Source organism: Balaenoptera borealis (assembly GCF_965194805.1).
Source record: "Balaenoptera borealis genome assembly, chromosome: 5".
Classification (NCBI taxonomy): Eukaryota; Metazoa; Chordata; class Mammalia; order Artiodactyla; family Balaenopteridae; genus Balaenoptera; species Balaenoptera borealis.
The window spans coordinates 48446646-48474028 of NC_138862.1; the positions used below are offsets into that span (position 1 = coordinate 48446646).

The 27383-nt window shown below is 37.3% G+C and overlaps 1 protein-coding gene across 1 annotated transcript in view; it reads left to right on the forward strand.

Moving 5' to 3' along the window:
• Nucleotides 1–10857: 10857 nt before the first annotated feature.
• The window catches only part of ADGRG7 (adhesion G protein-coupled receptor G7), a 55000-nt gene continuing 38474 nt past the window's right edge, over nt 10858–27383 (forward strand). The window contains 4 exon segments of the mRNA XM_082392248.1: nt 10858–12077; nt 20819–20982; nt 21317–21472; nt 23883–23995. Of these exon segments, the coding sequence (XP_082248374.1) occupies nt 12014–12077; nt 20819–20982; nt 21317–21472; nt 23883–23995 (497 nt within the window). The 5' untranslated portion in view covers nt 10858–12013.

A 27383-nucleotide genomic window follows, 5' to 3' on the forward strand; every position in this document is an offset into this window, starting at 1 on the left:
CTTGATTTTTAGGTACTAGATATTTTTACTTGACATTCTGAATTCAACCCCACCCACAGGTTTTTGATAACACATGTTACTGAAGAACATCTGGTGTAGAATGTGTACATGAGAGTTGGGGAAAAATACATGAGTAGGGGAAACAAAGCTGTGCAGCCAGATTGCCTGGCTCTTACTGAGTAAACTAGAGCAAGTTACTCAACATTTCTGTATCGTGGTTTTCCTATTATTAATAATAAATCCTATCTTATAGGGCTGTTGTGAGAATTAGTTAATACGTTTACAGGTTTAAGATGATACCTAGTACACTGTAAGCACTCAATAAATGTTAGCTACTATTTTTCATTTATGTATTTTTTGATAATTTAGTGCATAGTTTTCTCCACTCCCTGAAATATACCTTGAATAGATGCCGTTGATCTAGTTTGGACCTTTGGATTGAAACTCAACTTATCAAACTGAAAGTCTACAGTAGGTTTAATCATAAATTTCAACTAATTAGCTCAAAATAGAAACAGGAACAGTTCTAAGAACCGCCATATCTCCCTGCATTTGTTTTTCAATATTTATAATTACTAGACCATTGGGGAAATTTTTATTAAAACATTTAAGCAGTTTATTAGAATATGTAACCAGGTTGTTAACATTGAACAACCTTTACCTTAAGTAAAGTCTATACTTAATACTTAAGTTTTTAAGCTTTTTCCCACCATGGAATAAACTTTCATAACATTGTCCTCTCATTTAAGAATAAACTTTATCCTCGCCCAGATATTTCAAATTCCTGGTCTGGGAACAATGACAGATCCCTGGATTTTTTTTTTTTTAATTTTATTTATTTATTTATTTATTTATTTATTTATTTATTTATTTATTTATTTATTTATTTATTTATTTATTTATTTATTTATTTATTTATTTATTTATTTATTTATTTATTTATTTATTTATGGCTGTGTTGGGTCTTCATTTCTGTGCGAGGGCTTTCTCCAGTTGCGGCAAGCAGGGGCCACTTCTTCATCGCGGTGCGCGAACCTCTCACTATAGCGGCCTCTCTTGTTGCGGAGCACAGGCTCCAGACGCGCAGGCTCAGCAATTGTGGCTCACGGGCCCAGTTGCTCCGCGGCATGTGGGATCTTCCCAGACCAGGGCTCGAACCCGTGTCCCCTGCATTGGCAAGCAGACTCTCAACCACTGCACCACCAGGGAAGCCCGATCCCTGGATTTTTAAACCCCTAAGGACTCCGAGCTAGACACTAGAGTTTCCTGATGGAATTTCTTTGACTAAGGAAAGATATTTTTTATTCCCCCACTTAAATTAGACTTTTCAAAACAGATTCTAATTTTATCTAGTTTAGGAGAAGAAATTTAATTCATGTTTTCTATTTGGAATTTCAAATATTTTATGCTATTTTTTCAAGCAGCATGAAATGTGAGTGTCACATATGTTCTGCACTTAATTTTCCATGATGTGTAGTAAAGGTGTTAAAAATAGGGCTAGTATTCCTCGAAGTATTATTTATTACAATTTAAAAGAATATAAGGAATTATTATTATTATTATCACACAGGTGTTATAAAAGAAAAATACTACTGTTAAGTATGTTCCAGTGTACGGATCCTCAAATAGAATGAAGCTGTGCTCACTCTTCCTGTTATCCCTGTGGTAAAGGCAGGCACTGTGAGGAGGGACCAGGAGCACTGGATTACTAGCCAAGAGATCTGAATTCTAGTCCCCACTCAGCTACCAACCAGTTATTGCTCTGGAAAGAGTTACTATTAATGGAGAATGTACTCTTTGCATAGAACGAGGAAGTTGGGCTAATGAAGAGCTACTGTCACTTTTATGAGACCATAACTCTAAAAGACTAGTTATAGGATACAAACAAGCCACATAATCTTTCTGAATCTGACTTTCTTAACTTAAAACAGAGAGGCTTAAAAATACTAATACTGCTTTTGCTATATTTTGTGGGTAATTTAGTTATTTCAGATGATAGGGTCTTGAACTGGGGAGCACAAGGTGTGAAAATGTGATTATGATTCAAGAGTGGAGAGCTCAACCAAAATGTAAATGGAAAAGAAGCCAATGAGCAAAAATTGGGGGGTACCTTCTATGTATCTGGCACTGTGCTAGGACCTGGAGATAGAAACCATATCCCTTCTCTAAAGGGAGTCAAAATACTCATTAAGTATAAGGAATGACTCTTGACTAGTGGCAAAAAGGCAGGCTGAATAGACGTGGATAGGTGCCCTTCCTACTTACAAACACATAGAAATTATGAATAAAATATAAAAATAATTCAAATATATAGCAGGCTTTCTTTCTTGAAGGGAAATTCCAGGTGGCAGAGACAAAGAGAAAAGTCAATACCATAATGGTGAGGCAGTGACATAAGCCATAGAGGCTGGGGGTTGTGGCTTCAATGCACACATGGACACAGGAAGCATGACTTCCATCCTGTGTCAAGTGGGAAAGCTGAACCTGAGCCACGGGGATAACCCCTAAAGCCTCTAAAAGTTGCCTCAACCATGAAAAGGTTAGAAAAGTTCTGCTCACTAACCCAGAGAAGCATTTAATAACTCTATCATCTGTTCAGGGACATGAGTAGGAAAAGAAAAGTCACCACAAGTAATTGAAACCCCAGGCTATAGAATCTGAATTTGTCCTACCTTCAGTGCAGAAACCCCCAGTGAGACATTATCCTGAAACTAGTTTAAGACTACTACTGATGTTACCCTAAGATAATAACAGAAGTGCTGCAAAATTTCCCTGTAGAAATATTTTCACAAATAGGATCCATAAAAGTCTCATGGAAGAGCAGTAAGTAAGATAAAGGTGAGTTTATAGCCCAAAATTACAAATGAACCACAATGTTGGAGAGACATTAAATGCAGCCAATAGGATTAACTTTTCCTGAACTGGATATAACAGAACTATCTGGAAGAGAATATAAAGTATTTAAAAAATGATTTAAAAGTTTAAAATACAGGAGGAAAAATCACAATAAAAGAAAAAGTTGGTACTTTTTTAAAAGGATAAAAGAATTTGAAAAAGAACCAAATAGTATTTCTTGAATGAAAAATATAGTAATAAAAAAAATTAATGGGTAGACTTAAAAGGAGATTAGAAATCATTAGAGAAGTAGGGAAATGGAAGTCTTGAAGAAATTACCTATAATGTAATATAACAATATAAAGAGATGTTAACTTTGAAATATGATTAGGAAACTTGAAATATATAAGGCTAAATTTCAACAGGGTCTACCAGAAATTCCAGAAGAAAAGAATAGAGAGAATACGGGAGAGGCAACATTGGAAGAAATAAAGACTAATAATTTACTTGTATTGAAGAATGACTGAGTCTCAAGCAGGGAAAACAAAAATAAATCCACGTGATGGTAAAATTGCAGAACATCAGATAAAAGAAAACTTAAAAAGGAATAACAATTAGATCAAGAAAAACTTCTCATTAACAGCAACAAATTCTAGAAAACAGTGGGATAACATCTTCAAAGTGCTGTCAACCCAGAATTGCATACCTTATCAAACTGACAAGGGCAAGGGCAAAATAAAAGCATTTTCAGGTCAACCTTGGAGAATCTGTCACTCATAGACCCTAACTGAAAGAAAGATTAAATCGTATACTTCAGAAATCAATAAATTGAACCTACAAGGAACAAATATAATATATCAGGGCAAACAAACTGACAAACTTTTTGGTAGATTTAAATAGTCATAGATTGCTTTCTACATCTTAAAAGGCTAATGTTACAGGAGATTTAAAAACAAGGTGGCACTAAAATACAGTTGGCCCTCTATATCCATGGGTTCACATCTGCAGATATGAAGGGCTGGCTAAACGTACTATATCATTTTATTAAAGGAACTTGGAGTGTCCGTGGATTTTGGTGTCTGTGGAGGTCCTGGAACCAATTCCCTGCAGATGCTGAGGGACAACTGTACTAGAAAACAATGAAATAAAGAAAGAAAATAATACCATTGAAGGCATCAAAGTAGGGGGGGGAAACATGAAATAAGATAGTAGAAATAATAAACACAACAAGTTTAAGTACTTTAAACTCATCTGTTTAAGGAAAGATATTGTCATATTGGATATCATCAAAGCAAAACAAAATGTAACTCCTGCTGTTTATAAGAAACACAGAACATTTAATGACACAAAAAGATGAAAAGCAAATGATGATAAAACTAATTCCAGGCAAATACTATCCAAAGCAAAAGGAAGCTGAGTTAGCAAGATTAATATCAGAAAACCAGAACTTAAGGCAAAAAATACTATGAAGAATAAGAGTTTTATTACTCAAAGATAGAAATAATTCAATAGGGAAGAATCAATAATCCAGTGCCTGTATGCATCAAATAACACAGACTCAGAATATATAAAGCAAAACAGGGCAGAATTATACAGATAAATATACAACTTTACAATCGGGGTGGTTGAGTCTAACGCTTTCCTGTAAGAAACTGATAGGTCAAGCAGAGAAAATCAGTAAGGATTCAGAAATTTGAAAAACATAACTAACAAACTGGACTTAGTGGATTTATAAATTCGAATTGCCACGGTAAGTAGAGAGTATATATTATTTTCAGAAGAAAGTCCTAGTGAGTACCAAAGAATCAATCCTATAGATTATGTTCTGTGAATACAATGCAGTACAATTAGAAGGCAGTGCATAAAATAACCAAGAAAATTCCAATAAATGTATAAAAAATTGTTTTAAATAATTCAAAGAAGACATCAAATGAAAATTACAAAATATTTAAAAATTCAGGGGAAACACTCTATATCACAACTTGTGGCACAGCTAAAAATATAGTTAGAATGACATTTATAGCTTTATGTACATATTAAAAAGCCAGACAGAGTGAAAATTAGTGATTTAAGCATTCTAACTTTAGAAGTTAAAAAAATAAAGAGTAAATTCTAAGGAAGTATGTCTGGCAGTCGTAAAAATAAGAACAAATTAATGGAATGGAAATCAAAGAAACAAGAGCGGAGATCAACAAAACCAAAAGCTAGTTTTTTGAAAAGATGAATTTAAATAGATACATTTCCCGCGAGATTCGTTAAGACAAAAAAAAAAAAAAAGGCATAATTAAGCAACATATACGAAAATAAAAGGGTCACGACCCTTTAAGCAAAATCCTCTTCTCTGTGAGGCCAAGGGGACACGCCCACCCAGAACCAGCATCTCGCGCCTCCTTCGCATGGGTCCTCAGAAGCCCTGCTCCGCCTCCCGGGACTGTGCCTGCCTTTCCCACTCGTCGTCTCGAGGGTCAGCCGCGCTGCCTGTGCTTCCCTGACCACGAGGGGTGGCTGTTCACAGTGTGTTGTGAAAAGAGCTTGCGGTGTGGGCTGGGGTGTCTGCGTGTGTGAGCGCAAGGCCCCCTGAGTGTGGGACAAGACGGAGATGGAGAGAGAAGGGGCGGCTGCGGGCCTCTCGCCTTCTGCCATAGGGCTTCGAGGAACCCACGATTGCTAAATTCAGACTTGGATTTTCGGGTCCTTATGAAGGTATGTTTATCATGGCATTAGAGTTTTGCGTTTACTTTTATATAAATGGTAGATAGGTCTTCATTGTACGTTGTCCCAGACCCTGCATATGGTTGCGTTGCTGGTGAAAATATCAATACAAATTAGTACAACCCGTGTGGGGCAAGATGGTAATCACTGTCGAGAAGACGAATGTGTGTATTCTTTGGCTCAGAAATTCCATTTCTGGAAATATATTCTACAGATGAATTTGTACAATGGCAAAATAAAACGTGTAGAATGCTATTTTGAAGCAACAATTGAAAACAATACAAGTGTCATCAATAAGTGGTTAAATTAGGGCACAATCACACAATGGAATATAATGCAGCTGTAAAAGAAAGTGTGGAAGTTCTCTTGTGAACTGCTGTGAAAAGATTTTTTGACATCCATTAAGTGCAAGAGCAAGCTACAGAAAAGAGAGGGAGAAAATAAGACTATAGATTCATATTTGCTTATTTTGTGAAAAGAAAGATTGGAAAAAATGAATAGAAATTACTTGTGTATATTTGGGGATGGGAACAAATGTTATTTTCAACTTTGAATATATTACCTATTAAAATATATTAAAAAAATAAGACAGTGATTTCAAAAAAACAGTAACTAATGAGGACAAACATAAGCAAATACCATGGAAAACCTTATCCTAGCTAGTATAAAACTTTGGTCAAGTGACAATTTTCTTAAAAAAATGTAAATGACCAAAATTTACTCCAAAAGGAGGGGAAAAAACCTAGATAGAACAGTAACCATTAAAATAGTCATCAGTATTTTTTAAAAAATGCTACATACTGATTATCTTAGATATAACAGTAGTATAAAATGTGATGGGAAAGATAATTTCAAAATAGTGTTACCTCTAGGTAGCAGGGTAAAGGAATATTAATAGAAAGGAATTCAAAGGATTTCAGCTCTTTCTAGTTTCATTGCTCATTAAGAAAAAAAACTCTGAAGCAAATCTGAGAGAAAGTTACTATCTATTAAAACTGGATGTGGGTAGTTGGGCATGTTTTATTATTTTCCATACCTTGTGTATTTGAAGTATTTTATAATTTAAGAAGATTTGCATATTTCCTTGGTCACATAGAGAAGTTTGTCACACAACAGTTACAATTAAATCTCTCTTGCTAGATTGTAAGCACTTTGAGATCAGGATCCATATCTTATTTTTTTTTTAAACTAATTGACTATTTTTGGAGCAGTTTTAGGTTTACAGAAAAATTAAGCAGAAAGTACAGAGAGTTCCCATTTACTCTCTCTCATCACTCTTCCCCCTGTATAGTTTCCCTTGTCATCAATATCTTACACTTGTATGTTGCTTTTGTTACAATGGACAAGCCAATATTGATACATTATTATTAATTAAAATACATAGTTTATATTATGGTTCACTGTGTTGTACAGTTCTATGGATTTTGACAAATACATAATGATGTATATTCACTGTTACAGGACCACACAAAATAGTTCACTGCCCTAAAAATCCACCACACTTCACCTGTTCATCCCTCCCTTCCCCAACCCCTGATCTTTTTACTCTCTCTATAGTTTTGCCTTTTCCAGACTGACATATTTGGAATCATACAGTATGTAGCCTTTTCAGACTGGCTCCTTTCACTTAGCTAAATATATTTAAGATTCCTCTATATCTTTTGGGGGCGTCATAGCTCATTTCTTTTTATGGCTGAATAATATCCCATTGTATAGATATATTGAATATACAAGTTTTCACCTATTAAAGGTCATCTTGCTTCCAGTTTTTGGTGATTATATATGCAGCTGCTGTAAACGTTCAGGTGCAGCTTTTTGTGTGGGCACAAATTTTCACTTATTTGGGTGAATGCCTAGGAGCATCCTGGAGTTTGCAATATACATTTACGATTGCTTTCTAGTAACAATATATGGCCTCATGTTTGATGCCAGTACCTTATAGCAGAGTATTCCCAATTCCTCCTTCTCTTTCCTTGTAACAATTTTGGCATTCATTTCATTTATCCATAAGCTATAATCACCTCATATATCATTACTATTATTATTTTGAACAAACTTATCTGTTAGATCAATTAAGAATAAAAAACTAAAAGATTTTATTTTGCCTTCATTTATTCCTTCTCTAATGCTCTTCTCATGTAGATCTAAGTTTCTGACCTATATCATTCCCTTCTTTCTGATTAACTTCCTTGAACATTTCTTGCAAGACAGAAATGGTGACAAACTACTGGTGACAAACTCCCTCAATTTTCCTTTGTCTGAGAATGTCTTTATTTCTCCTTCACTTTTAAAGGATAATTCCTTGGATACAGAATTCTTTGTTGTTTTTCATTCAACACTAAATATTTCACTCTATTCTCTTTTTCTTGCATGATTTCTGAGGAGAATTCCAGTATAATTCTTATACTTGTTTCTCCATAGGTATTTTTCCCACCTTTTGGCTTCTTTTGAAATGATCTTTTTGTCTTTGATTTTCTGCAGTTTGAATAGGATATGCCTAAGTGTAGGGTGTTTGTTTTGTTTGTTTGTTTGTTTGTTGTTAAATATTTATCCTGGTTAGTGTTCTCTGACTCTGAGATTCCTGAATCTGTGATTTGGTGTCTGTCATTTATTTTGGAATATTCTCAGGTATGAAAACTTCAAATTTTTTTTCTGTTCCTCTTTATTTCTTCTTCTTTTTTTTTTTTAAATTGAAGTATAGTTGATTTACAATACTGTGTTAGTTTCAGGTGTACAGCAAAGTGATTCAGATATATATACATGTATTCTTTTTTTTGATTCTTTTCCATTATTCATTATTACAAGATATTGAATATAGTTCCCTATGCTATACAGTAAACCCTTGTTGTTTATCTATTTTATATATGGTATTGTGTATCTGTTAATCCCATACTCATAATTTATCCCTCCCCCCCATCTTCTTTTTATTAAAGTGGGCAATCCAGTGGCAACCCGGCTGTGCAGTCTTAATAAATATGGAGAGATAGAATTACAAAATGTGACAATGGGAAATCGTAATGAAAATCTGGAAACCCTGGAAAAGCAGGTATGCCATATGTTCCACGAGATGGGCAACGGGAAAAAGTTCAGACTCTGTGCAGATTCTCTGTTCTTCAGCTACTTGGTGCCAAATCAATGCTTTTAAAACTCTCAAATTAGAAATAACAAAGACTAGTAACTAAAACCATTCTTATTTTTTAAAGTTGATATCCGTTTGGGAAAAGGGACAGTTGGATATGTTGGTTTGGCAGAGTTCAGCAAATGATAAACAATAACATGTTTTAAATGGCCTCATATTTTGACCACTGAAGTTTTGACTGAAAATAGATCCCTGACATTGGAGACCAAAACGAAGGTATTTCAATGGTCTACTGGATCAGACTAAAGAGAAACAAACTATGACCAAAGACCTTTTGAAACGGGAAAGTTCAGAACCTGATGCTGGTCTCAGGGCTGTATCCATGAGCAGGTGAAGTGGGAAATATAACTGACTTAATATTTTTTCAGGCCAATTAAATTATTTTGACTAAGGATATACTCAAATGCAAATGCATGGAATTGTTAATTCCTGGGGCCAAGCAAGGGGAGGAAGAAGAAATTTATCTTTATGTGTTCCTTCTGGGCACCAGGCATGTTACATATGTTATCTCATTTAGTCCTTATATAACCTCAGTGCGTTAGATTTTTATTCTCATATTATAAATAATTCTAGCTAATCACACTTACTAGTTATTGAGCACTTACTGCATGCTAAATACTGTGCTGAACATTTTACGTATGTTATTTTAATTTTAAAAATGACTATATAGGTAGGTATTGGTGCACCCATTCTATAGATGAGGAAACTGTCTCTGAGAGTGTAGTATTTTGCCCAGTGAACCACAGCCAACTAGTGATGGAGCTGGTCTTGATTTTAAAGTCCACACTATAGCACACTGGCTCCCTGATCACAGTTGTATGGGGGTGGGGATGAGGGTGGAGTGTGGAGGTGGCTGCCAAAGATATAGGCTGTACCAGCTACACAGACTGGGGGAAAGGCTTCACATTCTGGAGTCTGACAAGCCAGTTTTTGACTCTCAGCTCTGTCATTTGTAAGCTGTCTGAACTTTTGGTGAGCTCCATAACCTCTCCAAGCCTTCAAATAGGGGTGAGAGTGCTCAACTCGCAATGTTGTTTTGTGTATTAAATGTGATAACATCTATAATACATCTATCAAAGTGCCTAACACATAGCAGAGACCTGGCTATCAAATGAGACCATTGATTCTATCTACTGATTGGACATTGTTTCTGACTCTTCCCCCCGGGGTGAATAGCCTATGACCTTGGTTTGATCTTTGAAATGATGCTGTCATCTAATGAAAAATAAGCCACACAGACACACACACATTGACACATGACTAAAGACAATGTGGGTTAACATCCTTTAGCTTCATGACCCAGAGCCCTGAGGCTCATTGGTACCTGGAGAAGTTGCCTAGGTCAGTGCTTCCCAAACTCTTTGTGCTGAAAAGCCAGCTTTAAAAATTTCCAACCCATTGCAGACCGTAATTTTGTAAAATACTGTAAAAATGAATTACTAGGAAAATGAAATGAAAACAGATATATAAAATACAAATCCATTTTTAAAAATTATTAGATTCAACAGTATAGAATTGTTATATCAGTTTCTGACCACTTTCTCTCAGTTTCTGTTCTTATCGCCCTATGTACCCTGTAACAATCAGTGAACCAACATTGTTCCATGGATTACACCTTGAGGAGCACTGATCTAGCTAAGACAGCCTCTCATAGTTAATTAATCCTGGCACGTAGTAAGGACTGGGAAAGCCACTGGCCTGCATGTACTTTGTCCTTTGTGCAAGGAAAGAAGCAAACATGAAAAATGGAGTGGATGTGACGTTCAGGAGATTGAAGATCAGCTCAATTCCAGCTTATTCATCTGCAGTTGCTTGCAGTGTTTAGACACAGTTGTATAAAGTTAGGACTTTTTTTTAAAACAGATTGTCAACATCTTAATGCAGTCTCAAAATATTTCTGATGAAACCAGGATTTTAACATCTGATGCCAGTAAATTAACTCCTGAGAACATCACCTCTGCTACTAAGGTGGTTGGACAGATTTTTAACATAACCAGAAATGCTTTACCTGAGGTAAAACTCACACAGTTTTTAAAAAGAGGAGGGGAAGGAAGGAAGAAAGAAAGACATTCCAAACTCTCCTTATTCCGTGGTATGGACTTGAACGTGGTTAGGTTGCTCAGAACCATTTTGCAGAGCACTCTTGCTGAGAGATGCTCAAAGAAATAGAAAAGGGCTCCTTGTTCAAATATTCTCTTTTGAGATAGTCACAATGATCATTATCGTGTTAAATCTTCTGGAAAGTCCTGGAATGAACAAGTCTATTTAACTTTATTAATATGTTTATCAACTATATTTGGCATCTCACCTCTATTCAATTCCAAGTAACTAGAGTTCCAAGAAACTCGCTTTGGATCGTGCTAAACTGTGATCCCTTTCTGCTGATTATATTTGCATTTTGGTTTTGGCTTTCCAAAAACATTAAGCTTAGTTTACATTTCTGATATCATGACCTGTTAAACTCTGGCACCTGAAAATGAGAACTGCAGGCAACATTTACTAATTGGCACAGCTTGGGTACTGGTCTAGCAGGGCTTATAAACCACCGATATGGAATGACCCAGTGTCTACTAGTGGGATATCAGCATGGGCTGAAAATATCTATTTTCTTCTATTCCCTTTAAATGCCTTACTTCAAAAAAATTGTTTTTTGTTACCCTAGGTTCTTTAGAAAGAAATTGGGATGCAAATCACAAGTTAATAAAGTTGAAAGAAAAATAATGACCACCAAATGTAGAATCTATGGAAGGATTAGCCGATAAAGACAGAAGGGTAACACTATCCCAAAAGAAGGCAGTTAAACTATAATCAAATGCAGATGTACTCTGATGTACTCCTGAGTTTTTAATTGTAAGAAAACTGGAAATAATTTTACTAAGTCTAATAGTTACTAAGTCTAATAGTTATAGTAAGTGTCACTAATACATTATACTAAGTATCATGGGCTGTAATGTTTTGAAGAGCCCTGCACTCTTCTTATTTTGTTTCTGCTTCTGTATCCAGGCATCTGCTTTTGTGTTCTTGGGGGTAAGGGTGAAGGTTCTGTGAAAGACCTTGCTACGAGGTCAAATTCAGAGAGCTAAGCTTCCTAATTGACTAGATTTATATTTTCACTGGGCCTTATTTTTATTCTTTCTGCCATCTTATGTAGATTAAAAACAAGCCTTTGATTTTGAAAAACACCTCTAGATTACCATACCATTGGTGCCACTTGATACCATAATAATTCATGATAACTATGGCGATGATGATGTGTGATATGCGTCTTCTGTGATGATCAGTGCCTTCTTCCTGGCAGGTGATAATAGTTGCTGTAACAACTTCTAGATGCCAGTGAAGATGTTTTTTAAAGGGCTGCTGCTGGTGGTGATAATGATGCTACCTTTGCAATGTAAGCACAATTCCAGTTTGGAAGGAGAACCTAACGAAGTGCTGCTTACTTTTCTAGGTTAAGGCATTAGCAGAGGTGTCTTTATTTCTCTCATGGATGCACTAAATGGCTGACTCCTCTGGAATGCAGACTAAAGCCTTAGCTTTCCACCTGATCTTCAGTTATTAAATGGAGTGGTAAATGTTAACTCCTGGTTCCAGGGGTGGCCATGGCCTGGGAGATAAGAGTAACTGGCATGATTTAGATTACGACTTGTTTTCCCAGCCTTTGTTTGGCATGCCCCGGGGACCACTGCATGCATAGTTTTTCCAACTCCTTTCTCAGTGCACAGAGCTGCAAAAAACAGAATAACTTTGCAAGACACATTTCTAGTTCCCCTGCCGCCCCCGCCGACCCTAGCTCAGCTTTCCCCAAGATCCTAGTGTATTTTGATTAAGCTTTCTTTAGCTTTCCCAAGGCTACACTGAAAAAAAAAAAAAAAGAAAAAAAGGATCGAACTTTGCCTGCTTTCTCTCTTTTCTATTGCTATGTTATAGATTACTTTGGGTTGTATATTTATACTAAAACTCATGTGCTTTATTCATAGAGGTCTCTCATAGGATTCATTGTGTTTTTATCTTATATACAGTTTTCTTAATTCTTTTAAAATTTAATTAAATATGCATGCTCATTGTAGAAAAATAAGAAACTATATAGAAGAGCAAAAATTTAAAAATTGTCTCACCTTTATTAACCTGTTGATATGTATTCTTCCAGATTTTTTTTCTCTCTGTGTGTATGTATCATACTACATACTCTTTTAATTTATAACTTGTTTTTGTCACTTTAATACTTTGTAAACATCTTTTTAATATAAATACCTATGCATCTACATCATAAATTTTAGATACCTGCATAATATGAGTCAACTATTATTTAAGCAGTTCTCTGCTGCTGGACATTTAGATAGCTTCAAGTCTTTTGGTATTTCATTCTTGTACATAATCTTTGTTCGCATGACCTATTATTTCCTTAGGAGAAATTCCTAGTAGTTCTCAGTTCTCTAATATTTTAACCAGTACCTATTTAGTGTTGAGTCCTCAAAGTCGAAAAAGTGCAAATGCCTGAAACAGAACGTTCACAAGATTATAATTCTGAGAGATGATGGTAGAGGTGTTATAAACAATTGAACTGGTGTATTTTATGACTTCAGATTTCTCTAGGAGTCTGGGTCCTTCTCACTGGGAGTGTGAACACTCCCATTTTTCTTGAAGTTGGTCCAGAGTCTATGTTCAGTGAACTCCCTTCAGAGCTGGAGGTTCTGTGTTTGTAGTCTTGCTGGAGGCAAAGGAAAGGAGTGGATGCTTTTGGTGAGAAGGCTGAGGAAAGAGCCATTGTGGGATTTGGCTGAGAAAGTCACAGATCATGAGATAGATGAAAACACTGTCCCATTAATAAGCAGTTATGAATTTTACTGGCTTAAGGCATGGAGAAAAAAGAAAACAATTCTGTGTGGTTTATGTGTAAAGTCCAAATGGCATCAAGAAGATGTTTAGAGGATAAATAAAAATTTTCAATATAGGATGCGTTGAAATATGAAATGGTATAACCACACTCAATCCTTCCTTCCTCCCACTCTGAATTTCTAGTCTACTTATTTTTCTAATGATGGGCTATCAGTTTACCTTCTCCCAGGTGATCTTTTGTGTAAACCCTTGTGGACTCAGGTCTTTATTCATGTAAATAAGGCTTTCGCCTCAATCTCCAGCCCTAAGATCGTGTCAGCAAGCCCTTAGCTCTCCTCAGGAGAATACTCTTGGTGAGCTGCCAACAGAGGTAATCTCTCTCTCTCTCTCCTCTCTCCCCTGGAAGGAAATTAATTGTTACTCGGGGCAACTCTTCCTTTCCAAACTCCATCCGCTGAACTGAGACCAACGTGCAAGGTCTCCTGATAGGCACCAGCTTAAGTGGTGAATCTCACTCTGACTTTCCCGTTCTTTCATCCACAGTTTCCTTTTTGTGTCTCTAAGGTACTGAACTCCCCTTCTACACATATGGGGAGAAGTGGGCAGGATGAGGGTGAAACAGAGGAGAGTGACAGGGAGGAAAGAACTCACTCCAGCTTCAGTCATCGCACGTTGTCACGGCAGAGTTCTCCAGCATCCTTTCATGCATTCTCTTGTTCTAAACTGGGAGGAGGCAGAGTGTTGAAGGGGGTCCAGCCAGGGCAGGGTCTCTGGCATCTGACTCAGTCAGTGAATCTAAGACCTTACTTCTCCATTTTGAACACTTGCTGTAAAGACCGATCCATAACCTTGAAACTTTGCTGTTACGTTCAAGCTCCTAATTGTCCTTGTTTACCTAACTTTGGGGATGTAAAACTGCTAATACTGACTACCTTGTACATTTCCATTGCACATTTCTGTTTGCATTTCTGTTCTAGCCAGCTTTCTTTGCTTACAAGACAGCTGATCAAGTTATCTTAACCAAAAGAGAGTTACTGTAAAGAGGCATATGGGGGTTTCCCTGGTGGCGCAGTGGTTGAGAATCTGCCTGCCAATGCAGAGGACACGGGTTCGAGCCCTGGTCTGGGAAGATCCCACATGCCACGGAGCAACTGGGCCCGTGAGCCACAACTACTGAGCCTGCGCGTCTGGAGCCTGTGCTCCGCAACAAGAGAGGCCGTGACAGTGAGAGGCCCGTGCACCGCGATGAAGAGTGACACCCACTCGCCGCAACCAGAGAAAGCCCTCGCACAGAAACGAAGACCCAACACAGCCAAAAATAAATAAATTAATTAATTTAAAAAAAAAAAGAAAAAAAAAGAGGCATATGGAATCTCCTGGGAACCTAGGAACAGGATCGTAATACAGCTGGGCCCTATGGATGCTGGACCAGGGGGATGGCAGGGCTTCCAAGGCAGCTTTGAAGCTCTCAGTAGAGCAGTTTTGGGTCTTCCCTGTGGGATAATGTAACAGTAGTGGCTGTTGAAATCAGACGGTTCTGGATTCAAATCTTCGCATTGCTTTTTAGTAGCTACATGATTTAGGCCAAATTACTCCATATCTCTCCAGAGAGCCTCAGATTCTTCAGTGTAATATGGGAGTGATTTTGGGACTCGCTTCAGCAGGGTTCTTGTGAGGCTCAAATGAGATAATGTATGTAAATCACTAGCATAATACCTGACTTATCCATATTAAATCTTGGAAAAATAGGTTAGCAGCTGTGTTTATCATTAACATGACTCAGTAAACATGTATGTCTCATCTTTATTTATAGTTTCTGCCCTCTCATAATTTAACCCTTTCATGATGTTGGGGAAGTAAAATTAAAAACAAAATCTTCTCCCAACCCAGAAATCCTCTCCACAAAGGTGGTAGAGAAAGAAAACACTTTAATTATTGCATAGGCATTAAACCAGAATGTGACGAACATCACAGACAAACCCCTAAGAGACTGGGAAGAAGAAGGGAATCTGACCTCTTTATGTAGGCAAGCAGATACAACCTGTTACATACATGTTTTCAGATAAATAATAACTAGTCCTCGGTTAAGAGAACTCGACAGCACTATTCGTCACACACAGTTTATCCTAAGTTAACTGGGTAATTGAGTTGACCTTTTGTGTTAGCTAATTGACTTTATCCAGAGGAAAAACAAACCTTTCATATCTTTATGAAAGGAGGTAGTTTTGCAACTTGGAGCAAGGTGCCCACCCACCGAAGTTAAGCTACTACTCTCCCACAGAAACTGGGAGATAGGGGCACTAGCTAGCTCCCTCGATGTTTCCATTTCAAAGAGATGGTTCCCAGGTCCCTGAGAAAGACATTCCTAGGTCAGAAACCTGACAAAATGCCAATCTAGTTTTCAAAAGGATTTATTTACATTTCAAAGAGAAGAGAAGTGCCTACAAGTTTTCTAAAGTAAATGCTCAAAGAAAAAGGAGGGGATGGAAGTTTCTTCCCTTATTTTCCACAGGAAGAATTAAGCCTCTCATTTTTAACTTGTATTTGTCCTTACAATGATACGCAATTCTCCCTCAGTATCCATGGGGGATTGGTTCCAGGACCACCCCCCTCTCTTACCTCCCCTGCTCCCCACGGAAACCAAAATTCCCGGATGCTCAAGTCCCTTGTATAAAATGGTGTAGTTGGCTATCCGTATCTGCGGGGGTGTCCACATTAGCAAATTCAACCAACCACAGAAGCGAAACCCGCGGATACGGAGGGCTGACTGTAATGACCTCTCTGGTCCCCTTGAAAGCCAGGCTTTTCTGATATAACTGCTGCACTAAATGGAAGATTCCTAGGGGAGAGAATCTGATTGCTTCTAGTCATTTGTACCAGGTTGATGGCCAGCCTCCTGATTGGGATCTCTGAGACATGCACCCACCTGTCATCCAATCAGTTAGGACAAGAGGAGGAAAGAATAATATGGAAGGAATAAAGGCCTTACAAGTGGCTGTGGCTAGAGCAGCCCTTTAAAAGCAGCAAACACCCCCATGTACCTGGCTCATTTTTCCCTTTAGCCTTCAAATGCCTGAAGGAGCTCCCCTTAGTATCCCCAGTGTTTCACGGGTACTGACCTTTTAGTGGGTGCTCAACAGACACTGTTGGTTGAATGAATGCATGAATTATGTTCTTAGCAGATTGCACTTTTGTTAGTTACTCCTCCTGTCGAAAGCAGCTCTGGAGTACGATTGCTATTCATTAAGTGGGAAATGCATAGTGTGAATTGCTGAAAATGACAGAAAATGGTGTTATGAAAGGAAAACTTTTGAAATAGAGAAGTTGACTTGAATGTTTCCATATGAATGACAATCACATCCTCTTTGTGAAGTTTCTTTAATTATTTAAAAATTTATTGCTTTTTTAAATCTCACTTGGGGAAGGGAAAAGATATATTAGTGGCAGGAATAAAGATTTAGAATAAAGAACAATTACTTATTAATGAAATTCTTTCATTTCTGGGAAAACTAGATTGAACCAGTTATCTTAGATATAGACATTTTGTTTTGTCAAGTACAGAAAGAGTGGAAATATTTTTTATGGGAAACAGGAAAAGAAACAGTCTTATGTCTTACCTTTGGAGAACACCAAATTAACTGATTCCCCCCACTCCCTCCCACCTTCCATCTAATGTATCTTTTAACTTATCCAAAGTAGAAAAGAACATTGTGAAAACCTGCATAGTTTAGTTAATAGCCGAGGCAATGAGCTCAGAGCTCTGCTCTTCCATAATTCCATATGAACTGTCACCTCAGGAGTCGCCACTTATAAGAGATGCTTTGGAACCCGAGGGGTTTGTGTGAGAGGAGAGAGTTGAATAAGTGGAAATTGAGTCTCAACACTGGAGAAGCAAGAATCAAATGCCTGGTCATTGGGGGGTGGTAGCGCCATCCTTTTATGAGAAGAGCAGCATAACAAAGACTGTTTCTACTGGGAAATCTGTCATTCTTGAATTCCAGCTTTCTGGCATCTGTGTCCAAGGTACCCGTCAGTGGGAAGAGTCCACCAGAACTTTTAAAAAAGGTATATGTAACAAAGTAAGACTCTCGTAAAGAAAGTCAGATATTTTTAGGGAATTGTGCCAATATTGTGATCGCATGAATTCTGTGGTCATTCCTTTCTACTGGAATGCGGGACACACACAACTGATTTTATGACAAATCTCCACAATATTATGTTGTTACGTTTTATTCTCTGCAGGCTTATTGAGCAAACTGAAACTTATTCCTTGTCTTTGGGCAACACGTCAGTGGTAGAACCTAATATAGCAATACAGTCTGTTAATTTCTCTTCAGAAGGCACTGTGGGATCAACAGGTGTTCTCTTCACTGTGCTGAACGGTGAGCTGTCTGTTTCAGGTTCTTGTAATAGCAGAGAGCGTTCTGCTACCGATAATGCTCTATTCGTGAAAGTGTAGACTTTTATGAAATTCTGCTTTGTTTCCTTCTCATAGGAACTAGGTATTCTCTGGTTTCTGGTTTCCAGTTGTAAATGCAAATGTGGACAAACTGAATCTGAATGAATAGGCTGAACTTCAGATCTTGCTCAACACCACAAAAAGTAGGTCTCAAATTATGTTACATGAAAAAATGCACTCCAATTCATGGAATTAATAACTTACATCCATTGAACGAGAAATAATGTTTACTGTTTCACACTGAATAATTTGTGTTTGAGTATGTTTGAGTTCTGACAAATTATGGTAATGTCAAGTCTACTATTCTAGGCCATAGAGATAATTTCTTTTTTTATTTTTTCCTCTCTTTCTTTTCAAAAACCCTTTGGAGGGTAGCAGAATTGAAATGCTCCGGCCATGGATGCAAATCTGTTTTCCAATGAAAATCTAGCTAAAGTAGTTCAGTTTTACATTTAAAAATACATTAAAAAAATACTCAGTCATAAGCTTTGCCTATGTTTAGTAGTGGAATGGCACTCACAGGCTTAAATTCATCCTATAGACCTGACCTTGGGATATTTTTTGTAATTGACACAGTCATCATCTAGCAGTACCAATTTTCAGTTATCTCTACTAGTATGGTGCCCACCATGAGCTCCTTATCATCTTGCATGTGGCCCTTTAGAAATTCTTATGTCTATCTTGAAATGTTTGTACTTTTCTTTTTTTTCTTAATTAATTTTTGTTGGAGTGTAGTTGCTTTACAATGTTGCGTTAGTTTCTGCTATACAGCAAAATGAATCAGCTATACATATACATATATGCCCTCTTTTTTGGATTTCCTTCCCACTTAGGTCACCACAGTGCATTAAGTAGAGTTCCCTGTGCTATACAGTAAGTTCTCATTAGTTGTCTATTTTATACATAGTATCAATAGTGTATATATGTCAATCCCAATCTCCCACTTCCTCCTACCCCCCACTCTTTCCCCCTTGGTATCCATACATTGTACTTTTCAGAGTCAAAAAAAAAAATTGGTTAATTCAACTACAATAAGCAAACCAAACACACACATTTACTTTTATTCTCTCCCCAAATAAAGAAATCCAGTGCCAGAAAGTACATATTTTAGGAAGACTAAGTTCATAATTCTCATTGGTTATATAATTCTAATTGGCTAATTCTTTATTGGTTGTAGAAGTTGAAAATATCTTCTCTCCAGTCTATAGCTATCTTTTACTTGGTTTTTCATGTCTTTTGTCATACTCAAATTTTAATTTATAATGCAGTCCAATGTATCAATCATTTTTCTGTAATTGGTACTTAAAAAAATTCATTGCTCTACTAAAGTCATGCTAGTCTCCTATATTTTCTTCTGAATATTTTTAGTGTTTGTGTTTATATTTAGGTATTCAGTACACCTAGAATTTATGTATTTAAAGGAAAATGTATATCCTTTAATAAATTTATTAGATAATAAAAGAAATTGTTAAAAAATAATCATTCAGCTAAAGAGGCATAAAAATTAAAATAAGTGTAAAGAAATCTAGAAGGAAGGAATTAATAAAAAGGGCAGAAATTAATAAAAATAGAAATTAACAAATGCTAGAGTTGATCAACAAAATAAAAATTTGATTCCATGAAAGACTAATGAAAAATATGCAAGCTTCTGACAAATTTGATCAAGAAAAGAGAGAATATAAATAAACATCAAGGAGGATTATGTCTAGAGATATGGAGATTCTTTTAAAATTATAAGATAATGGTAAATATAATTTATTCTAGTGAATCTAATTCTCTAGATGAAAAGATGATTTTCTAATAAATAACCAGAATACTGTAGAAATGAGGAGAGGGGTGAATAGGGAATTTCATTTTTTAAATCTATATACTTGTATGGATTTGAATTTTACATCAAGCATGTCATTCTTTTATAAAAATAATATTAAAAAGAAGCCATACTACATTTTTAGGGTTAACTTTGTCACCTAGTATCCAGGAGGAACAATTTGGTGGGCTTAATGTGCCACGAAAACACCTCAGAAGCCAATGTCTTTATTTCCCAGATGAGGACAGAGCAAAGTGGCTAGCTGTGGAGGACATTTGGGGGGCTTGCCTGCCTATCTCTCAAAGCACAAGACTGATTAGGCTGGTCTCACCACCACTGCTTTAGTTTTCCTTGTATATATAATATACATATATATGTGTGTGTGTGTATATATATATATATACACACACACACGTATATATATACACACACACGCAAATACACACACACAAGTTTTTCACTTGTGAAAGACAGCAGAGTTCACCCTCTGCTGTTTCCCTGATATGCACAACTTGAGCTCCAGTCTCTTAATACAGTGGTCCCTGCTCAGTCCCTCTGAATGGGAGACAGACCTCACAGAGCAATCCTCTAGGTACAGCTGTCCTGATGTTCACCCTCTGCTGTTTTTTGTTTGATGTTTTATCAGTGGGGGAAACAACGTGGTCTTGAGCTACCTTCACATCGTGTTCACTCCGTCTCACTGCATAGAAAGCAAGAATGTTTACTTTATACATGATATCCTTCCAATTTTTTTTTCTGAGGTGGATTAGGCAGGAATTATGGTTTCCATTTAGAACATAAGGAATCTTATCTCAGGAAAAAAACTTAATGAGGGTGGAATAGCCAACCACATATCATATATGTTAATTACATACTGCAATTAAATAAAGGCAGCCAGCAAACCACGTTTTCTGTACTTTACCCAACAAGTATTAAGCAGTCATGCAGTTCAGTGATGGCATGGGACTTTGTTTCTTGCTTACCCTAGGGTTCATTTATTAATTTTAGTGTCCTTTTTTCCCCCTCACAGCTAGTGCCAAGGCATGTGGCTTTGTAGTGTATCAAAACAACAAGCTTTTCCAATCAAAAACTTTTATAGCTAAATCACATTTTAGTCAAAAAATTATCTCAAGCAAAATTGATGAAAATGTGGAAGATCAGAGCACTTCTGTTGAAATGGTCTTTAGTCCAAGGGTGAGTTTTCCTATTAACAGAAATAATTCAGCCCACTCTTGATTACAAAAGCAGGGACAGTTTGGGCAAAAGAAATTCACAGAACAACTCTTTGAAAGATTCTTTGACAGTATTCACTTTAACTTCTCCCCATCCATATTTTTGTAGACTAGCTAAACCCAAAATTAACTACTTTGAATTTTATATCCTTTTTCCTCTCCTCAATCTATAATGAAGCTGCTATGCTTTGTACATATCTAGTTGATTTCTCATATGCTTATCTTGGCCTATTTGATTTTTTCTACCCAATTAAGCATTTTGAAAAATCAGTTGCCATTGTCTTATCGATTCACAGTACAATGAAAAAGAATTACAGCTTCATTCCTATGCCTGTGTCTATTGGAATTTTTCCCTGAAGGATTGGGACACACATGGCTGTCACAAAGAAGGAGTCATTGATGGATTCTTGCGCTGCCGCTGTAACCATACTACTAACTTTGCGGTATTGATGGTAAGGGTGTACATGGTAATCTCTTTCCTGACAAGAATTTCGTTACATACGATTTTGGTATGTGCTAATTGGAGATAATTTGGGGGGCTAGTTTACATAGACACTCAACTCAGATTAAATGGAAAAACAGGGAATGGAGTTAGAGGACTAAAAAGGGAAGTGCTGGTAAAGGCAAGTAGAATAGAGTTTTTTGCAATATAGTCTCAGGATAGATGAGTTCAGTACTGTGTATTTAATAATGAGAAGGGAACCCATGTGCAAAAGAGGAGCTGACGGACTCCACTCAACTAACTCACATGTCAGAAGCATGAAGTTGCTGCAGCCAGAGGTAAGGCTGTGTAGCTGTGTGCTGAAGACAGGTTCAGTACATACATAGCTGTGGGTGGGCAGTTTGAATCAGTTACCCAAAGCTTTTTCCATTGTAATCATCTAAGTTACTAAGTTTATGCCAGAAGATATAAGAGGAAAAGCTCTGTAATTCAACTTGTCCCATAATACCTCTGTGTGTGCCGTTTCACTCCAGTGCTACCCTGTACAAGTAACTGGCAGCAGCTCTGGTGTGCAGCTGTTTATACACCTCTGAGATTTCTTGGGCTGACCTTTTTAGGAAGACGGGCTTCTGTTTGTTTCATTTCCAGAAACCTATTATTCTGGTGAAAACAAAAATGTTTGTTTATATACTGGATGGAATGTTTTTATATGCAGTGGAATGGGGAGGGATGTAGAGTGTCTTACCCTTACTAAGGGGCTAGTAACACTATGACTCTTCCAAAGAGAAGCAGATGTTTTAATTTTCTATTAGCTAAGATGTACCCGTATTTGAGAAGCCAATGGAGATCCAGAACGTACTGGTACAACATAGAATATCAAATTATAGAACCTTGCTTTTAAAATATTTTTGCGATAACTATCGTTTTCTTATTTTAATTACCAAATATTTAAAAATTGATTTTGACTATTTATCTTATAACTTGCATTATAGAGAGATCTGCTTTCTCAATCAGAAATGTAAAGATAAAATTTTACCTTTTTTGATATCTTAAGATCATTAGTATTATTGAATAGCTGTGTGAAGCTCAGATTACTTTACATATTAAATGATACAGACTATGCTGTCATACTTATTTTTCTCCTTTTTTGAAGTCAGACTTTCAGCTATTCTTACTAATATCTGAATCTGCCTCAGTGCCCACCTACTCATGTTTGTAATTAGTTTTGGGTTGCAAAATTAAAAAAAAAACGCTGATTAGAATTCTATGTAAAGTTTAAGAGCAGATAGGCTCTGAGTGTATAGATGATTTCTAAGCTCTGAAGATATATGTATTCCATGATTCTTTGTCATCTACTTAGTATACTGCACATAGGAAGTAATGTGAAATTTTTGTTTTATTATTTTTTAAAACAAAGTTTATTTTATTTTTATTTTATCCCTACTAAAGCAATACATACTCATTGCATACAGAGTGAGTCTACTTACTCAACAGAAATATACTGATATGGAAAAATGTGTATGCTATCTTAAAACAGCAGTTTGAAAATAATTTTATTATGTTAACAAACCCCTGTTTATTTGTGCAAAGAGACATAGATAATATTTGTAAGCACCTATAAAAAGGTCATCTCTGGAGAAGAGTAGGATTTCAAGAGGTAGGGTATGATGTGGGGTAGAGGCAGTAAAGAGGAACGTGTGCTTTTTAAAAGTATGTTTCTATATTATTTTCATGTTTTATAAATAAGCATGTTCAGCTTTTCTAATTTTAACAATTTGAAAAATTAGAAAGTACAGACAAGCAAAAATAATTATGTACATATATCCTATCCACCCAGTGACCGCCATTATTACCTCTCCAGATTTCTAAGAGTACGTACTCATGTGGAATATATTTTTCTATGACTACATACTAAAAAGCTGGGGTAGATATAGATATATTACATAAAAATTATACCCCCTTTTCCAAAGAAAAATGAACAGCATCATGTGAATATCTTTCCATGTCCATAAAAATATTTCTGCAACTTTATTTTTAGTATATCAGCTTAGATATGCAGATTTTCCCTTGGATTATAGTTACACATAAAAATAATTTAATGGGTAAATAAAGCAACTCTAGCCAATTTAGATCTAACACAAACAACTTTGATTTTAGACATTGAGGAATAGTATATATGTCTTCCCTAACTGAATTAGTTAGGTAACTGTTCTTAAGCCTCTATTTCATGTAAACTGCTTAGAGATAAGGGGTTGATTTATTTCCTTTTAAAATATCACAGCTTTATATAAAAAAAGACATATCTGGCTATTTTGATCAATATATCTGATTGTTTTAATCAATGTATCTCTTTATGATATTGACTTTCATAGATATTTCAGAATGGTTATTTTAAAATAATGAGTCAACTTATTTTCCAGAGTTTCAAAAAGGAATATAAATATCCTGAATCACTAGATGTATTTTCCACATTTGGATGTACACTGTCCATTGCTGGTCTGGTTCTCACAATTATATTTCAGGTCAGCACCAGGTAACCTGAAGGGAAGCAGGCTCTTCTCATGAGAGAAATTGCTATCCTGATATTATTTCCTCTCAGCATATTCCCATTAGAATACAGTCTCTTGGAACTGGAAGGGAAATCAGATTTAGTTCAACATACTCATTTTACAAGATACTCAGTCCTGGAGAGACTAAGACATACACACAAATAAATGTATACTTACAAACTGTGGTAAGTGCCTTGAAGGAAAATTACATACCATGTAATTACAAGTTTGTCACATAAAATTAATGTGGTCCCATAGTTCATCAATGCCACAGTTCCTTAGTGTTGAATAGAAGCATAACTGCCAATCTGCATTGGCAAAGAGAGAAACATTGCTAATCAGCAAGTTTTTGAGGATAAAAGTAAATTTTAAACTGTATTAAGGTTTCAAATGGTAAAACTTTTAAAAAAGATTTTGAGAGAAGACCTTCAAGATGGCAGAGGAGTAAGATGTGGAGATCACCTCCCTCCCCACAAATACATCAAAAATACATCTCCATGTGGAACAACTCCTACAGAACACCTACTGAATGCTGGCAGAAGACCTCAGACTTCCCAAAGGCAAGAAACTCCCCATTTCCTGGGTAGGGCAAAAGAAAAAAGAAAAAACAGAGACAAAAGTATAGGGATGGGACCTGCACCTCTGGGAGGGAGCTGTGAAGGAGGAAAAGCTTCTGCACACTAGGAAACCCCTTCACTGGCAGAGATGGGGGTGGGGGGGGAAGCTTTGGAGCCACAGGGGAGAGCGCAGCAACAGGGGTGCAGAGGGCAAAGTGGGGAGATTCCCGCACAGAGGATCGGTGCCGACCAGCACTCACCAGCCCGAGAGGCTTGTCTGGGGAAGATGGGGGCTGGGAGCTGAGGCTCTGGCTTCAGAGGTCGGATCCCAAGGAGAGGACTGGCGTTGGCTGCATGAACACAGAATGAAGGGGGCTAGTGCTCCACAGCTAGCCGGGAAGGAGTCCGGGAAAAAGTCTGGAACTGCTTAAGAGGCAAGAGACCATTGTTTCCGGGTGCGCGAGGAGAGGGGATTCAGGACACCGCCTAAACGAGCTCCAGAGACAGGCGTGTGCCGTGGCTATCAGTGCGGGCACCAGAGACGGGTATGAAGCACCAAGGCTGCTGCTGCCGCCACCAAGAAGCCTGTGTGCAAGCACAGGTCACTCTCCACACCTCCCCTCCCCGGAGCCTGTGCAGCCTGCCACTGCCAGGGTCCCGTGATCCAGGGACAACTTCCCCGGGAGAACACACAGTGCACCTCAGGCTGTTGCAACATCATGTTGCCCTCTGCCGCTGCAGGCTTGCCCCACATTCTGTACCCCTCCCTCCTCCTGGCCTGAGTGAACCACAGCCCCCTAATCAGCTGCTACTTTAACCCCGTCCTGTCTCAGCAAAGAACAGACACCCTCAGGTGACCTACACACACAGGCAGGGCCAAATCCAAAGCTGAAACCCAGGAGCTGTGCGAACAAAGAAGAGAAAGGGAAATTTCTCCCAGCAGCCTCAGGAACAGTGGATTAAATCTCCACAGTGAACTTGATGTACCCTGCATCTGTGGAATACCTGAATAGACAACGAATCATCCCAAGATTGAGGCGGTGGACTTTGGGAGTAACTGTAGACTTGGGGTTTGCTTTCTGCATCTAATTTGTTTCTGGTTTTATGTTTATCTTAGTTTAGTATTTAGAGCTTATTATCTTTTTAGATTTGTTTATTGATTTGGTTGCTCTCTCTTTTTTTTAATATATATATATTTTTTCCTTTTTCTCTTTTTGTGTGTGTGTATGCGTATGCTTCTTTGTGTGATTTTGTCTGTATAGCTTCGCTTTTACCATTTGTCCTAGGGTTCTGTCTGTCCTTTTTTTTATTATTATTATTATACTTTTTAGCACTTGTTATCATTGGTGGATTTGTTTATTGGCTTGGTTGCCCTCTTCTTTCTTTCTTTTTTTAATTACTTTTTTATTTTTAATAATATTTTTTTAATTTTTATTTTAATAACTTTATTTTATTTATTTATTTATTTTCTTTTTATTTCTCCCTTTTCTTCTGAGCCGTGTGGCTGACAGGGTCTTGGTGCTCCAGCCAGGTGTCAGGCCTGTGCCTCTAAGGTGAGAGAGCTGAGTTCAGGACATTGGACCACCAGAGACCTCCTGGCCCCACTTAATATCAGATGGGGAAAGCTCTCCCAGAGATCTCCAGCTCAGTGCTAAGACCCAGCTCCACTCAATGACCAGCAAGCTACAGTGCTGGACACCCCATACCAAACAGCAAGACAGGAACACAACCCCACCCATTAGCAAAGAGCCTGCCTAAAATCATAATAAGTTCTCAGACACCCCAAACCACACCACTGGACATGGTCCTGCCCACCAGAAAGGCAAGATCCAGCCTCATCCACCAGAACACAGGCACCAGTCCCCTCCACCAGGAAGCCTGTAAAACTCACTGAACCAACCTTACCCACTGGGGGCACACACCAAAAAAAACGGGAACTATGAACCTGCAGCCTGCAAAAAGGAGACCCCAAAATGCAGCAAGTTAAGCAAAATGAGAAGGCAGAGAAATACACAGCAGATGAAGGAGCAAGGTAAAAACCCACCAGACCAAACAAATGAAGAGGAAATAGGCAGTCTACCTGAAAAAGAAGTCAAATTAATGATAGTAAAGTTGATCCAAAATCTTGGAAATAGAATGGAGGAAATACAAGAAACGTTTAACAAGGACCTAGAAGAACTAAGGAGCAAACAAACAATGATGAACAACACAATAAATGAAACTAAAAATTCTCTAGAAGGAATCAATAGCAGAATAACTGGGGCAGAAGAACGGGTAAATGACATGGAAGACAAAATAGTGGAAATTGCTACTGCAGAGCAGAATAAAGAAAAAAGAATGAAAAGACTTGAGCACAGTCGCAGAGACCTCTGGGACAACATTAAATGTACCATCATTCGAATTATAGGGGTCCCAGAAGAAGAGAAAAAGAAAGGGACTGAGAAAATATTTGAAGAGATTATAGTTGAAAACTTCCCTAATATGGGAAAAGGAATAGTCAGTCAAGTCCAGGAAGCACAGAGAGTCCCATACAGGATAAATCCAAGGAGAAACATGCCAAGACACATATTAATCAAACTATCAAAAATTAAATACAAAGAAAAAACATTAAAAGCAGCAAGGGAAAAGCACCAAATAACATACAAAGGAATCCCCATAAGGTTAACAGCTGATTTCTCAGCAGAAACTCTGCAAGCCAGAAGGGAGTGACAGGACATATTTAAAGTGATGAAAGGGAAAAACCTACAACTAGGATTCCTCTACCCAGCAAAGATCTCATTCAGATTCAAAGGAGAAATTAAAACCTTTAGAGACA